This window comes from Ostrea edulis, chromosome 6 (assembly GCF_947568905.1).
Source record: "Ostrea edulis chromosome 6, xbOstEdul1.1, whole genome shotgun sequence".
NCBI classification, from domain to species: Eukaryota; Metazoa; Mollusca; class Bivalvia; order Ostreida; family Ostreidae; genus Ostrea; species Ostrea edulis.
The window spans coordinates 551,089-567,885 of NC_079169.1; the positions used below are offsets into that span (position 1 = coordinate 551,089).

Here is a 16,797-nt window from a genome sequence, read left to right on the forward strand (position 1 = left end):
TACAGAAAAAACTTTGTCATTTCTGTCACCAAAATCTGGGTACGAGTTCTCCTGGAGAAAAGCTTTGTCATTTCTGTCAAAAATCTGGGTACGAGTTCTCCATGTGTCGGAGAATAGAGGTACGCTTTAAAAAATGCAAAGTCGCAGGTTTAAAATTGGTGTTTAATTGCAATAATTATACTAATTATCGTCTCAAGCCAAACAGCAATTCAAATGAAAAAAAACAACACAACAAACAAGTATGATCATTGTATTTACTTTTTTTATTCAATTGAAAGGCATGTTTATAGTAAGTTATGTATAATGTATGAAATCGTCGATTTTTTCAAGGTATACTGATCACTAGCCATTGTGGTTCTTTATTGGGTACGCTATTAATAAAAAGTTGTAACAAAAATGTTACACTCTATTACAATTCAGAAAATGTAGACATTACACATGACATAATGGTGTAACAATGAATAATTCAATATAATAAATATGACTGACTGGTGAGAGAATGGGAATCATGGTGACACCTACATGTTGTATATCAACACTCAGCTACATTTGACATGCGTCCTAAAATTATTGTATATATTTTTACACATGTAATATCACTTCAAATATGGGGTATTTCCATTTTTTTTTAAAAGTTGACGGGCCTATAGTGCGAAACTGTCCCCTGCTAGATCTACCACAATAGAACTTTTTACCTTTTGTGCGTACTACATTTACCGCTTGCCGAACTTTCGTGCGTACTACATTTACCGCTTGCCGTAAACGGAAGTAAACAATAATGGCAAGTTCATCTGTCAAATACTAGTAAACTCAACAACAAAACCCCGGCAATCCTGATAAAAGTGGCAATTATGGACAAAGGCGAACATTCTACAGAATCATTTCGACCTCAACCCAACGATACTTCTGGCAGACGATACCGGAACTTGAGGGAATACACAGACCAACTTCACTTATGGCTGTACCAGTATCGAATGTGGAACTCGATGCAATCCTTTCCATTAATGCTTAATAGCTGTTCACTTACTGGGCTTTCGTTACCTAATAGCAGCAACACCACATTCACACAGTTTACGCCCACAACAGCAGCACCAGAAGCGACACAGGCAGCACCCGATAACAGGAGACCGGTGCCCAACCCGGGTATCCAAGGCCAAAGAGGTATGGAGATCTAGACGTAATCCTCGTGAATATTGATGTATAGCATGTAGACAAACTGATAGTTTTCTCAGTTGTCACAGTGAAACAGATTGTTAGACACTTGCATAGGTGTCTAGCTCTTAACTTAGTGAAACAAAAACTTATGATATATCAAAGAAAACATAAGTTATATATATTGAATAATTCTACCACGGTTATTGCAAAGATCAAAGGACTGCCGTGGTCATTATTCTACGATTAGATATATTATTACTACATTAACTTGATCCGAAGAGTTAGATCACGTCGATTTGACAGGCGCAGATCATCAGATCACAGGAAACGCAAAGTTTTGCATTCAAATATATAGGGAAAATCTTTAAAAATCTTCTCAAGAACCATTGAGCCAAAGAATTTTACATTTACAAGAAAGCTTCCTGACATAGTGCAGATTCAAGTTTGTAAAAATCATGGCCCTAGGGAGTTGGTTGGGGCCACAATAGGGATCAAAGTTTTACATGCGAACATATAAGGAAAATCTTTAAGTATGGGCCAATGTATCTCAGGTGAGCAATGTGGCCGTTGGGCCTCTTGTTTCTTCATTGAAACCAAGCAACAATAAAACGTACGAAGTTATGAGAAAGCTTGTCGGAAATTTAATAACGGTTGCGGTACTTTCCAAAGTATTTATTTGTTTTATCTACGGGGTTGTCCATGAAGTATACTGCAGTGACGGCGACATTTTTCCATAAGCATTACGAGTAATACTCATAATTTTTCAGCTGATGAAGAGCAAATCACACGACTCATATGTGTAATCATTAGAACGAGCTCCTCAGCGATGCTAGCTTTGCTCACTTTTAATTTTATAAACACAGTGTCACACTAATGAATATATTTTATCATTTTTTTAATAGGACAGTTTATCCTATTAGTTAAAAACTGGTTACATGCAGAGAAATATAAAAGTGTGATGTGTCTTGTTAGTGTTGTAGATAGTGTTGGTTAAAGCAAGCAAAGTAAGAACTATAGGGTACATAGTTTTACAAAATAATTTTTGTACTCTAACAAGCTTTTTCCAATTATTTTTTTCAATTTATCAAAATTGAAAACAATGTTGAATCATTTGCATGCCAGTTTCATCAATCTTGTTCTTTGGGTTTACTTTGGAAACTTGTCAGTCTAAATCAAGATCCAAATTGAATGATAACATGTTAACTTATCACACTTTATTTGTTGGCAGATACTTTTTCTCAGTACATTTTAATTGAGCATGTATATTAGTAAGAATCCAATTAACAATAACTGCTATGTCATTGCGTATTTCTTTTTATTGTAGTTGGGACTGTACATTTCCTACCACCATTATGGAAGAGAGTAGCAGCAGAAATAATAGATTTCATCGTCTTATTCTATTTAAAGATTATGATGACTGTTTTGGTATTAAGACAAATGGGTTATATGTAAGTGTTATTTGTTATACTGCGTCTGTTTAACATTTAATTTGTGTGCTTTTCTTTATTCACTGACAGATACATGGCTTTGTCTTATGTTGCACCTTTATAGTAGGAATGTTTTGTGAGTACGTACTTCTTGTGGGTTTGTGAGAAGTAAATATTTGCAGAAACTTCACATTGTAAAGATGTTCACAATGTTCAAATTGACGTTCTGCTTTTTGCCAAAAAGAGCCTCATTGATTTAGACATACATACATGCACTTGCTTTAATTCTATTATCATACAAGAGTACAGGACTAAGTGAGGTAAATATTGTTGAGCAATGTGCAGACTATAGAATTCATTGAACAGAGTCTTTCAGAATTTATTTCGTGATCTGTACCCGAAGGTGATACATGAACTATCAGATATAAAAAAAAAATATATAATTGTAATGAATAACTGTATATCATGAAGATTAGATGTAAGAGCCCTGTAGTTATCACTGTCTTAGTCCATCCATCTGTTGATCTATGATGTAATGCAGTATTTCCACCTACAGACTTCTCTATGAGTTTGTAAGTGGATAATGGTGGTATTGTGAGGTAAATTACTTTTGCACAGAGTGACATAGTGATGTGAACTGAAGTTATGAGTTGGTGTTTTTTTTTTTCATACTCAGTACTTAAGCAGGGAATGGTCTCTGAATGATACCTACATTTATAGATTTTTAGACCACTAACTAACGGGTCAAGGTCACAATAAACATGATAAAGATGACTTCAAGATTGTAGAACAATGAAGGGTTGATCAACCTATGGATTTACTATATTTAGGCATAAGAGTATTTGGAGGTTAAAAAGTTAGATATCAATATAATTTTGATCGCTATGTTAGAGGTCAAGGTCACAATAGCTCTTACTGCCTGAGGTTTACAGATAGGCTTTGTATAGCTTTGTCAGTTTTACTACTGCAGACTTTAAGAAATATTACAATGTATTTATTCAGTCCTCTTTTTGCTGGGAACACATGAGGCTTTTCAATGAGGACCACCATCTCAGTCTGTCAGCTGACATATGCTCCACCAGCCCTTGTCTTTTATCTGCTTGATTGTCTCCATGTCTCATTTAGTCACTCTCTGCTTTTCTTTCTTGGTGGAGTCCGTCTTAGGAATCTTTCCATTTTCAAGACAATATCCAACAATTTCAATCCCCTATCCTGAATTAGCCAGATATGGCTTATGTTGATGTTCTTTTTGTACAGCTCCTCGTTGTTTGTGTTTGGTCAGAATATTTTGAGTATTTTATCTGGAAGGTATCTAGTCTTTATGTGATTTTCCTTCTCACCTTCCAAGACTCAGAACCATAAGGGAAGACTTAAGATCCTTATTTTAGTTTCGATTCATTGTATTCATTGATTGTATCTTGTTTAACGTCTCTCTTGAGAATTTTTCACTCATATTGAGATGTCACCAAGACCGGTGAAGGGCTTCAAATTTAAGCCTATGCTTGGTGCTTATGGCCATTAAGCAGTGAGGGTTCTTTAGCGTGCCACACTGACTGTGACATGGGACATCTGTTTCTAAGGTCATTACCGAGAACTCGTGACATTCACACTTGATGCTGAGCGTTTGGCGATGGAACTGTCACTACCTGTTTTAACGACTTAGGTCTGTCGCGGCCAGGATTCGAACCCCGACCTTCTGCATGCTGGTTTTGGTTCAGATTACTGATGATTTTCATATGTTCCATTAGCCGCAGAACTGTAGCTCTCTGAAAAAATATTATGACGTTTTATTATGATGATTATGTTCCGTCATATTTTTTCAGAGAGCTGCAGCTAATGTTCCATAGGTTTGCAAAGGTGACACAGGCTTTTGTCATTCTGTTTAAAGTTTCAATTTTCATGGTGGATTCATTGGCTGTGATTTTTCTGTCCAGATGAATGAAGTTGTCAATATCTTTTATTCTGCTGTTTACAGTTGCTTCTCTATCTACATATACTCATAGTTATACCCCCCGCAACAAGTTGGGGGGGGGGGGGGGGGGGGGTATACTGGAATCGGGTTGTCCGTCTGTAGACACAATGGTTTCCGGGCTCTAAAGCATTATCCTTTCCACCTACCATCACCATATCATATATATGGACTACCCATGGGATGAAGATGTTCCCTATCGATTTTGGGGTCAAAAGGTCAAAGGTCAAGCACACTGGACATTGAAGTAGCAATATGGTTTCTAAAGCATTATCCTTTCCACCTACAGTCACCATATCATACATATGGACTACCCATGGGATGAAGATGTTTCCTATCGATTTTGGGGTCAAAAGGTCAAAGGTCATGCGCACTGGACATCGAAGTAGCAATATGGTTCGGTTTGTCATGCCATTTGTTTTTTACACTCAGAAAAGAGGTAGTTTATACCTATTACCAACACCCTTTGGGAGATTGGGGTAAGCGGGGGGGGGGGGGGGGGGGGGGGGGGGGGGGTATTCTTAGTGAGCATTGCTCACAGTACCTCTTGTTTTGATTTGCTGTCATTTATTTTTAGCCCTATTTGTCTGTCATATTGGACTAGGTCATCAGATTCGTGTCGCTGAGCTAGTAATATATGATATGTCACCTTCTGATGTTTGAAATTAGTAATACATAATGTGGAGAAATCTTATCACAACAAATCAAAAGTGTACATGTACAAGCGGTAAGTGGAAAGAAAAAAATTAACTTGTAAACATTATTTATGTTTTGATTTCAGCTTTTTATTTTTACATCTATTCTGTTGTAGAAGAGAAGACAATATGATTGATGCTCCTATGGATATAATGCCAAAGTTCGACTTTACAGATATTACAGAAATCGATGTTGAAAAGGCCTTTAGTGTTACATCCGAACTAATAGCACTGGAGATAGTCAACAGGATGATGATAACTGTGTTTGAGGTAAGATTTTATCATCATCCAATGATGTCATACATCTGTGCAGTCAAATTTTCAAAGAAAGAGAGCGAGTGCTTTGAGGACACAATATATTGAATGTTTTGAGAGAACCATTTACATAAATCCACCCCACCCCTTTTTAATGTGCAAAACAAAACTGATAATCAAGGTACATGTATCTTACCTGAAAGGGGGCCTCCCTGGCCGAGTGGTTAGAGCATCATGGTCAAAATCACATGACCTCTCACCTCTGGTCGGTGCAGGTTCGAATCCCGCTCACACCGTTAAGTGAGAAAGTTTCCCAGTTTACTTTCGGAAGGTCGGTGGTCTCTTCGCAGGTATATTGTATCTGGGTTAAACTCTCGAGTCTTCCACCAATAAAAACTGGGCTCCACCATATAACTGAAAAATTGTTGAGTGTGGTGGAAAACACCAATCAACCTGAAAATTTCTGACAAATTCAGGTAAACAGTATTACAGTAAGGGAGGGTCTCATTTTCAACTGGATTTTCAAAGTAAATGAGCTCTGATTTACCCATTTAAAGTAAAGACCCCCTGACTGTTTTAAATATGACATTGTTTCTCACCTTGCTATAAACTTTATAAAGTAAAACTGTAATTTAAGCATTTCACAAAAGTGCAAAATGGCTTTTGGAGTGGAAAATACTAACATGTAGATGCAATGGACAAAGAATCCTCATATGTACAAAAAATTTGTCTTATTAGTTTTGCATATTAAAAGGTGGGGGAGGGGGTGGATGGAAGGGAGTGTGGGTTTAAACATTATGTGTCTGTGGTAAAAATAAGGACTCTGCAAAGCAGCTAGGCCATCCCCTTGTAACATGACATACTCCCATGCATGATCTTCTGTGACCTTGTCCTTTGAATTTTAAAACACAGAATTTTGTATATTAAGATATCACCTAGCTATTCATATTAATTGAAAACTGGGTACCAGATTTGTTCGCATATTTGTATACAGTTGCAAGGAATTGTGGAATTTCCCTTCTTGTGAACTTCAACTTTGACATTTGACCATGGAATACTAATGTTTGATTGAATATTGTTTACCATCCCTCTTGAGAATATTTCACTCATATGAAGACGTCACCATTGCCGATGAAGGGCTGCAAAACTTAGGCCTATGCTCGGCGCTTACAGCCTTTGTACAGGGAGGGATCTTTATAGTGCCACACCTGCTGTGACATAGGGCCTCAGGTTTTGTGGTCTCATCCGAAGGACAGCCCCATTTCACCACTTATGACAAGCAAGGGGGTACTGAGGACATATTCTAACTCGGATCCTCACAGGACACTAATAGAACAGAGATTCGTGTGCATGTACCATACACAACCTGATAGTTTGATGATATTACTTACATACTCATGTCTTCTAAATATAGATATAAAAAAAAAATTGTGTAGGTAGAGTGTCGTCATGGATATCCGATAAGTTGGTTAATCAAGGTAAAAACACATTTGGTTTTGTTTTGTTAATGTCTTACAATATCCCATTTTGTTTGCTACACGCACTATGATTGGTTTGATATTTTTATCATTCTTATGCTAACCAATGAAATTCCGTGTAACATCGGTAATAGTAAAACAAAACATGGTGACATGTGCAAAAAAATCTCAAGGGTGGGAATATTCTAATTTCATGAGAAAAGGAGAGTCAAAAGTTTTTAACCTAGTAGTAACAGTCTGCAAAATGTGAAAGTTTAAGTAGGATTTTAGAAGCTCAGTTTGCTTTGTCAAGTCATGCATTCAAACATGGCATTTAGTAGTGACAGTTTAAAGTCTCTGAGATATGACCTTAAAAACAGAGCTTCCTTGTTATAGCAGGCAATGGCAGGCTTGGAACCTACTGCTACAATCGTAATCACCATCTCTAAATTTTCAGTACCTCACGGTCCTCACATACAGCTTATATAGTCCATTATAAAAGCTCCCGAGAGCTTATGTTACCTGTTGTATTGTACATAATGTCATCTTTAAATAAAAATTATTTACTTATTGTTATTTTGTTGAATAGAATGCATTAGAAATTGGTGTTTGCATTTGTACAGTCTTCAGTGTCCTCATTATCCTTGAATTCATTAAGTTACTTTATTTTATTACACTAGTCTAAATAAAACTGAACAGATAAAACTGAAAACTGGTTTTGTTTCCTGAACCAAAAATTGTCTGAAACCTTAAATTGACAGCCCTATATTAAAGTACAGTAGTTTAGAAATAGAAATGACTGATTGCAATTTCTCAGCATCCATCATACGTCATACCTCAACCATTGTGTGTTAGCAATCGAACATTTTTAACCTCCTTTTGATAATTTTTTAGATTTGGTATGAAACCTCTTTCAAATGGGACAAGGGGGACATAAATTGTCAATTTAAGGGCTTCTGCACTGTCTGGGCCTAATGGGCAGGGTATAAACTGCCATACATTGCTATATGTAACAATCATCTTCTCTACATCTGCATACTCTAAGAAAAACTTAATGTACAGTTATGTAAAGCGAAAAGGCCTCAGAGCTACCAAAATTGTAAATTTCATGATCAGCAGGGTAGAGGTTCTGACCCCAGGGCGGGGCCATACTTGGTATATACATGTATACTACTCAAAATTTGATAAGGATCATAGATATTTTTATGTTCAAAAAATTAATAACTGCATAACTGGCAATATTGTGTCCAAGTGAAATCAAAAACGTCTTCAACAAACTTGAACGTACATTTCATGCCATGGGAAATGCATTTCTCATCACAGTTTATGCTTTTGCTACCATTGCACGATTTTCACTCAGGCATCAGTGTCTGATTCTTTCTAAAATTTTAAACTCACTTGAGTGTTTACACTACGTTTATCAACACAATGCCCCCTCAACGTGTAAGGCGTCGCCTGACGACAGAACAACTGGGCAGATGTATTGGAATGCTTGACACTGGCTATTCACAACGTGACATTGCAAATGCACCAAACATCAGCCAGATCGTTGTAAACAAGGCCTGGAACCGACAGCAAACTTTTGGTACAGCAGCACACCGAAATGGGGGTGGTCGTCAGAGGTCGACAACCCAACGCCAAGACCATTTTGTGGCTCTTCAGACACGACGTCATCCCTTATGGACAGCAACCAGCCTACGTAACGACCTCCTGAATGCCTCGGGGGTGAATGTGTACACTCAGACGATACGGAATCGGCTTCACAATGCAGGTCTCAACTCGAGAAGGGCATGTATTCGAGTCCCTCTGACTGTTCGACACCGGCGGGAGCAATTGGACTGGGCTGCAGATCATGTCACTTGGACACAGAACGATTGGGTTCAAGTTCTGTTCACCGATGAGTCCAGGTATTGTTTGGACTTTACAGACAGGAGGAACCGAGTGTGGCGACAACAACGTGAACGTTTCCATGATGCCAACATCAGTGAACATGACCGTTATGGTGGTGGTTCCATCATAGTCCAGGGTGGAATCAGCAGGGATGGAAGAACAGATCTTCATGTCCTGGAGAGAGGAACAATGACGGGGGTGCGGTACCGGGATGAGATCCTCTGAGTCAAATATATGTCTTTTGTTATGTTAGTGGTAAATTGCACACATATAACCTTGTGATCCTTATCAAATTTTGTGTAGTATATTATAGTGAATATATGTGTAAAACTTTTAGATAATATCTGCTTTTAGTGCTATTGATACTAAATTGAAAATAAATACATATTTTGAAGGAGCTAGTACATAGTTCTTTACCAAAATTGTAAATTTCATGATTCCAGTGGTAAGGGTTTTTGGTTCCAGTATGCGGCCTAAATTATTATAGTGATTATTGTCTTTATCATTTGAAAGAGTTGATTAGGTTTGCTTAGCCTAATAGAAAAAGCAGAAAAGGATGTACCAAAATGAATGTGAATTTCACAACCCAGAGTTCAGGCTCTAGGAAGGATACATACTAGTACATTTATCAGCCGATTATTGTAATCAAGACTCATGGGATTGATACCCTGTAGAAATACATTAGTGGGTTTGTTTAGGTTTCAGATGAAAGAGGGGAAATTTCTTGAGGTCCATTTATCATCCAAATGTTGTCAATAATGCAGAAATAGCTAGACCCTCACATATAAAATCCTATGCATTTTGAAGATTCCAGGTGAAAGGTCATTGGAAGAGAATTTTAAGACAAAAGTTTAAAGCTACATTTCCTACACAATTTGCATAATGACACTCACTTATACAAGCCAATTTTAACTTGTCCAGAACAAGCGGACAGGTGCTTTTTCCTCACACCCTGTGTAGTCACAATTTCCTTTTACATTAGTTCTATATTTTATATTCAATGTTAAATACAGCTTCAAGGATGCTATTTTTACCAAAATTTCTATTCCTACTGGTTTTCGAGATTAAATATAAAGGTCAATGAAATGGATTAATTGCAAAATTCTTAGAGCTCTAATTTCATTTGCACACGCAGGAATGCTATTTAACATTATGATATGTTGTGGGGAGATGCCAGCTACTTTTCCAAGGCCTTGTTAACAATGATAATTCTCCTGCAACTGTATGGGGGGGGGGGGGGATTATATGTGATATTCAAAAAAACTTTAGAAGAACATTGTAGATAGAGGTTTATTTATTCTCTCTTTTGCAGACACTGTGTTTGAGTAAAGGTATAGGTGGAGTGGTGGGTGGAGCTACACCAGGCAAGAGGATGCTGGGATTAAAAGTTGTTTCTTGCATACATGTCATTCCACAGACCCATGGAAGAGTGATAGTATGTCCAGCAAGGGATATTGGATTCTTTAGGTAAATAGTCATAAGTAAATGTAAATGTAATGAAATAGTGCATATGCAAAAGATAAATTGTGAAATATAAATGTACATGCGTATATTATGTACATGTATATATATTTACATTTCTAAGGTTTTTGCAGATGATATATCTTTACAAATTTTAATGATAGTCATTTCCTCATGAATGCGCTGCAGTCGTGAACATTGCGTGTATGAATCTTGATAAATATAGAATATCTATTTATACCATCATGTTCTTGTCCATAGGGTTATAGGTCTGGGATTTAAAGTTCCAAAAACTATCAGACAAACTCAGTGCAGAGGTATAATGAAAGGTGAAGATAACGAACAGTGATCAATCTCATAACTCCTGTAAGCAATACAAAATAGAGAGTTGGGCAAACACGGACCCCTGGACACACCAAAAGTGGGATCAGGTGCCTAGGAAGACTAAGCATCCCTTGTTTACCGGTCACAGCCCCTATGTCTTGATCAGGTAAACAGCGTTGAGTAAAGAGATGAAACTCAGGGCACCATGGTTAGGGGTTCAAACATCATCAGGGCCCCAGCGTTAGGGGTTCAAGCATCATCAGGGCCCAGGGTTAGAGGTTCAAGCATCATCAGGGCCCCAGGGTCAGGGGTTCAAGCATCATCAGGGCCCCAGGGTTAGGGGTTCAAGCATCATCAGGGCCCAGGGTTAGAGGTTCAAGCATCATCAGGGCCTCATGGTCAGGGGTTCAAGCATCATCATGGCCCAGGGTCAGGGTTTCAAGCATCATCAGGATCCCAGGGTTAGAGGTTCAAGCATCATCAGGGCCCCAGGGTCAGGGGTTCAAGCATCATCAGGGCCCAGGGTTAGAGGTTCAAGCATCATCAGGGCCTCATGGTCAGGGGTTCAAGCATCATCAGGGCCCCAGGGTTAGAGGTTCAAGCATCATCAGGGCCCCAGGGTCAGGGTTTCAAGCATCATCAGGGTCCCAGGGTTAGAGGTTCAAGCATCATCAGAGCCCCAGGGTTAAGGGTTCAAGCATCATCAGGGCCCCAGGGTTAGGGGTTCAAGCATCATCAGGCCCCAGGGTAGAGGTTTAAGCATCATCAAGGCCCCAGGGTCAGGGGTTCAAGCATCATCAGGGCCTCATGGTCAGGGATTCAAGCATCATCAGGGCCCCAGGGTTAGAAGTTCAAGCATCATCAGGGCCCCAGGGTTAGGGGTTCAAGCATCATCAGGGCCCCAGGGTTAGAGGTTCAAGCATCATCAGGGCCCCAGGGTCAGGGGTTCAAGCATCATCAGAGCCCCAGGGTTAGAGGTTCAATCATCATCAGAGCCCCAGGGTCAGGGTTTCAAGCATCATCAGGGTCCCAGGGTTAGAGGTTCAAGCATCATCAGGGCCCCAGAGTTAGAGGTTTAAGCATCATCAGGGCCCCAGGGTAAGAGGTTCAAGCATCATCAGGGTCCCAGGGTTAGAGGTTCAAGCATCATCAGAGCCCCAGGGTTAGAGGTTCAATCATCATCAGAGCCCCAGGGTCAGGGGTTCAAGCATCATCAGAGCCCCAGGGTTAGAGGTTCAATCATCATCAGAGCCCCAGGGTCAGGGTTTCAAGCATCATCAGGGTCCCAGGGTTAGAGGTTCAAGCATCATCAGGGCCCCAGAGTTAGAGGTTTAAGCATCATCAGGGCCCCAGGGTAAGAGGTAAAAGCATCATCAGGGTCCCAGGGTTAGAGGTTCAAGCATCATCAGAGCCCCAGGGTCAGGAGTTCAAGCATCATCAGGGCCCCAGGGTCAAGGGTTCAGGCATCATCAGGGCCCAGGGTTAAAGGTTCAAGCATCATCAGAGCCCCAGGGTCAGGAGTTCAAGCATCATCAGGACCCCAGGGTCAGGGGTTCAGGCATCAGCAGGGCCCAGGGTTAGAGGTTCAAGCATCATCAGGGCCCCAGGGTTAGAGGTTCAAGCATCATCAGAGCCCCAGGGTCAGGAGTTCAAGCATCATCAGGGCCCCATGGTCAGGGGTTCAAGCATCATCAGGGCCCCAGAGTCAGGGGTTCAAGCATCATCAGGAGGCTACAAGACTTACATGTATATATTAAATTATGTATTAAAATGCATTTAAAAATTGTCATCTTCTCACTTGAAATCATGTATGTTTAACCTAAATGAACCAAGGCTTTCTTCAAATAATGACAAGATAGATGTCTTTGAGCAACTGGAGAATTTTGATTACAGAAGGAAAATACAATGATTGAGAATGATAAAGATAAGAGCACCTTACACCTCTCTCTTGCTCTCTCTGTTTCTCTCTCTCTCTCTCTCTCTCTCTCTCTCTCTCTCTCTCCTGTAAATGATAATTTACAATGAAAATAAAGAATTAAATTCTCAACAAAATCTTTAAGATAATTGGTAAATAAAAATCATTTTGAAAATTTAATTTATTCATGTACATGTAGTTATGTTGCAAACTATCCACATGTTTCTGATCATGATATCCAAATGACTACCTGGCAGGCAAAGTGGATGTTGGTAACATGTGTATGTGTAATAAATGTATAGAGACCTCTACCAAAATGTTAAGTGTGGGACCACTTACTGGTAGTCAGGTTCAGTGTCTAGGATTCATATACTGCAAAGGCATTACATATTTAGAATTCTATCATGGTTATTCCAAAGGTCAAAGGAATGCCACGGCCATTATTCTACGATATACCTTCGTACGTATTAACTGATTATGAAAAAATTGAGACACATCTCGCTTTCACTTCATGTTTCACTAATACAACTATAAAGTCAATAACTAATAATTCAATTTTGTTATCAAAGATAAAAAATAATCAATATGATTATGCTACAATTGTAATTCCTCAGTATTTATATTTCAAAACAACATTTCTCGACGTCGGAGGTTGTCCTACAATATCCACGAAAATGCAATCTTTATTTCTTGAATCTACATTGCTCTTGAACACATAACAGGGTGCATGGTTCTAGCCCCGTCAAACAGGATTAAATGTGAAATGCATATTATAGGAATTAGGAATATAATATGTAACTAACTTATTTATTACACCACTTCTAATTTTGTGTGATACCTAAGAGACTGCTACATATTGTATGACCCATTAGCTTCCTTTTTAGCCGAGTTGCAACGAAGTTGAACTCGGCTATTGGTTTGGTGATGCGGGCGGGCAGGTGGGTGGGCGGTTGGGCGTCAACAATTGGTTTCCGGATGATAACTCGAAAAGTTTACAATCTAATCAAATGAAACTTTGAGATATTGTTGGGTACCAGGTAAGCAAGACCCCTATTGATTTTGGAGGAAAATGGTCAAAGGTCAAGGTCACAGTGACCGAAAATAGAATGAAAATTTCAGAAAAATTTGGTTTCAGGATGATAACTCAGACAGTTTAAATTCGAATCAAATGAAACTTTGATATATTGTTGGGTACCAGGTAAGGAAGACCCCTATTGATTTTGGAGAAAAAATGTCAAAAGTCAAGGTCACAGTGACCGAATATAGAATGAAAATTTCAGAAATATTTGGTTTCCGGATGATAACTCATAAAGTTTAAATCCGAATCAAATGATACTTAAAAATATTGTTATGTATTAGGTAAGGAAGACCCCTATCGATTTTGGAGAAAATAGATCAAAGGTCAAGGTTACAGTGACCGAAAATAGATTTAAAATTTAAAAAAAAATTTGTTTCCTGAGGATAACTCAAATTTTTTTAATGTGAATCAAATGAAACTTGGATATATTGTTGGATACCAGCAAAGCAAGGCCCCTTATGATTTTGGAGAAAAAAGGTCAAAGGTCAAGGTCACAGTGACCGAAAATAGATTGAAAACTTCAGACAAATATAATTTATGGTTTCTGGACAGTAACTCGAAAAGTTTAAAACTGAAATTAGTTCTTCACAATTATAAATATGCCACATCATTCCTGACTTTACAATGTATCCCATGCAACTCAGCTCATGCACCCCTGGGTGCATATACATGTATTGATTTTTTTTAATTGCAATTGGTTGTCATCCCTCGTCGTGTGACATACGTCGTGCCTTAACAATTGAACAGGTTTAACTTCTTGATAACTACTATTCCCATTCTTTTCAAATTTGGTATGAAGCATCTTTGGAACAAGGAGGACATAAATTGCAAATTGAAGGACTCTTGCAACCCTGGGGCCCTAGGGGTGGGGCAAAAATCTTCTCTACAACCACACATGTTTAAGAAAAACTAAATGCATGGTGATGTAGAGCAGGAAGGCCTCTACCAAAATTGTAAATTTCATGATCCCCGAGGTAGGGGCTCTGATCCCAGGGCGGGGCCAAACTTACTATATAGCATTTATTTGTAAAACACTTAAATAACATCTTCTTTAGCGTTATTGATACTAAATTAAAATTAAATGGATATTTAGAAAGAGCAGGTAGTCCTTTGCCAAAATTGTAAATTTGATGATCCCTGGGATAGGGGTTCTGACCCCATGGTGGGGCCAAACTTAGTATATGATATTTATGTCTAAGTTTGTTGATACTGTATAAAATCTAAATGCATACTTAGGAATAGCAGAAAGGGATGTACAAAAAAATGGTGCATTTTACAACCCAGGTTTTTGACTCTAGGATGGGTCCAAATTAGTCATATCTTTTAATGTTAATACACCTATTATATTACATGTATGTAAAGCCTTTCAGCAGTGTATGCACTTTTGAGGGCATTGAAGTTTTAAGAACACATCTTGCTTTATACTGTTGGTGAACATTAGAATTTAACTTAGATATTCAGAACAGGAAATTTATTCTCGATTTCAAAGCCCTTGGGAGTAGTGATACTTTGTCACTAGTACTCATGTGACCAATAAGGCTTGTGGGCCTCTTGTTCTTACAAGTGAATTGAAAAAACACAATCCCCATGATCATTTTAATAATTATGTAGCCAGCCTTCTTGTTATTATTTAATTTAGCTATTTAAGGAATTTATTAAATATCAAAATGTTTCACCATTTTGGAAATTGGATAAAAAAAATTAAAAGAGACTAAAATTTATTTTATGTACAAATACATGTAGTTAAGCAATCTTTGTTAATTAATGATTAATAATTACTAGGTTCTTTTCTCTCATTTACAGTGCATTAGTGAGATCTGTTATCAAGAACTTCACCATGGCGTTCTTCTTTCCTGCATGCCTGACCGTCTTCATTTTCCAACACAACAGGGCTGCCTATGACATTTTAGCCAAGACAATAGTTATCGATGCTCGCCCACAACGACAATAGTGTAAACGGGTCTCTGGTGGTAAATGGACATCTTCATTTCAAAAGTATTGTATTAATGAGTGACAATGAACTTTGACACCAGTTACTTGGATATATGGCAAAATGGTTTATGAACAACTCCGAGCTCTAGACGACCCAGAGCATTCTTGCTGTTTGTCAATGAACTTGTTTATATGTCTACTGTATTGTAATAAATTCCAGTCTTCAAAAACCAACAACACCCAGATTTTTCATGGAAAAAAAATGTGATGAATTTTTTTTAAAGTGTTTCTTGAATTATAAAATCTTACTTTGCAACTGTTTGGAAGTGCATGTCCTTGTCAGTTGAGGACTTTGTCAGATACTTTTAGGGAAGTTTATTTATGGAATTAAATTCCCAAAGACTACAGGAAATGTTTACTGTTGCTGATACCCATTGCAAGAGACATTGATTTGAATGTAAATTTAGAAGATCTTGAACAATTAGAATTTCTTGCATTTTCGAAACTTTAAGTTTATTTTGCCTCACTTCAAAGAAGAGGGGCATATTGCTTTGCCTGTCAGTCGGTAGACCACATGTTGTCTGCTCAATATCTTGAGAACCATTCACTTTATCGTAATGCTATTTCATATGTGGGTTGGTTATGAGCAGAAGAGGACCCCTATCGATTTTCAGGTCAAGGGAAATTTCACTCTGGACATAGGAAGACACTGTCCACTCAATATCTTAAGAAACCTTTGCTTGACACACATCAAACTTGGTACTCTGGTACATCCTAAGGAGTAGATGACTCCTATTGATTTATAGTCAAGGGTCAAACTGGACATAGGGATATAATGTCCACTCACTATCTTGAGAACCCTTTACTTGACAGACATCAAACTTGGTACACTGGTACATCTTCAGGAGAAGATGTGAAGTCACATGGTCAAGGGTCAAACTGGACATAGGAATATACTGTCCATTCAATATTTGGAGAACCCTTTACTTGATAGACATCAAACTTGGTACACTGGTACAGCATAAGAAGTAGATGACCCCTATTGATTTTTAGGTCACCTTAGTTTACTCAGGTGACCTATTGCAATTGGTTGCCGTGTGTTGTGCGTTAACAATTGAATATTTTTAATTTCTTGATAACTACCAGTCCAATTCTTTTCATATTTGGCATGAAGCATCATTGGGACAAGGGGGACATAAATTGTAAATTTCAGGACTCTGGGACCCTAGGGGCAGGGCA

At 38.3% G+C, this 16,797-nt stretch overlaps 1 protein-coding gene across 1 annotated transcript; it reads left to right on the forward strand.

Moving 5' to 3' along the window:
• Positions 1-724: 724 nt before the first annotated feature.
• On the forward strand, positions 725-15,792 carry LOC125646701 (protein FAM8A1-like). The gene is made up of 5 exons (XM_048873209.2): positions 725-1,161; positions 2,480-2,603; positions 5,363-5,516; positions 10,161-10,315; positions 15,430-15,792. The coding sequence occupies exons 1-5, from the start codon at positions 852-854 to the stop codon at positions 15,575-15,577; spliced, it is 891 nt and encodes a 296-aa protein (XP_048729166.1). The 5' UTR covers positions 725-851; the 3' UTR covers positions 15,578-15,792.
• Positions 15,793-16,797: the final 1,005 nt, after the last annotated feature.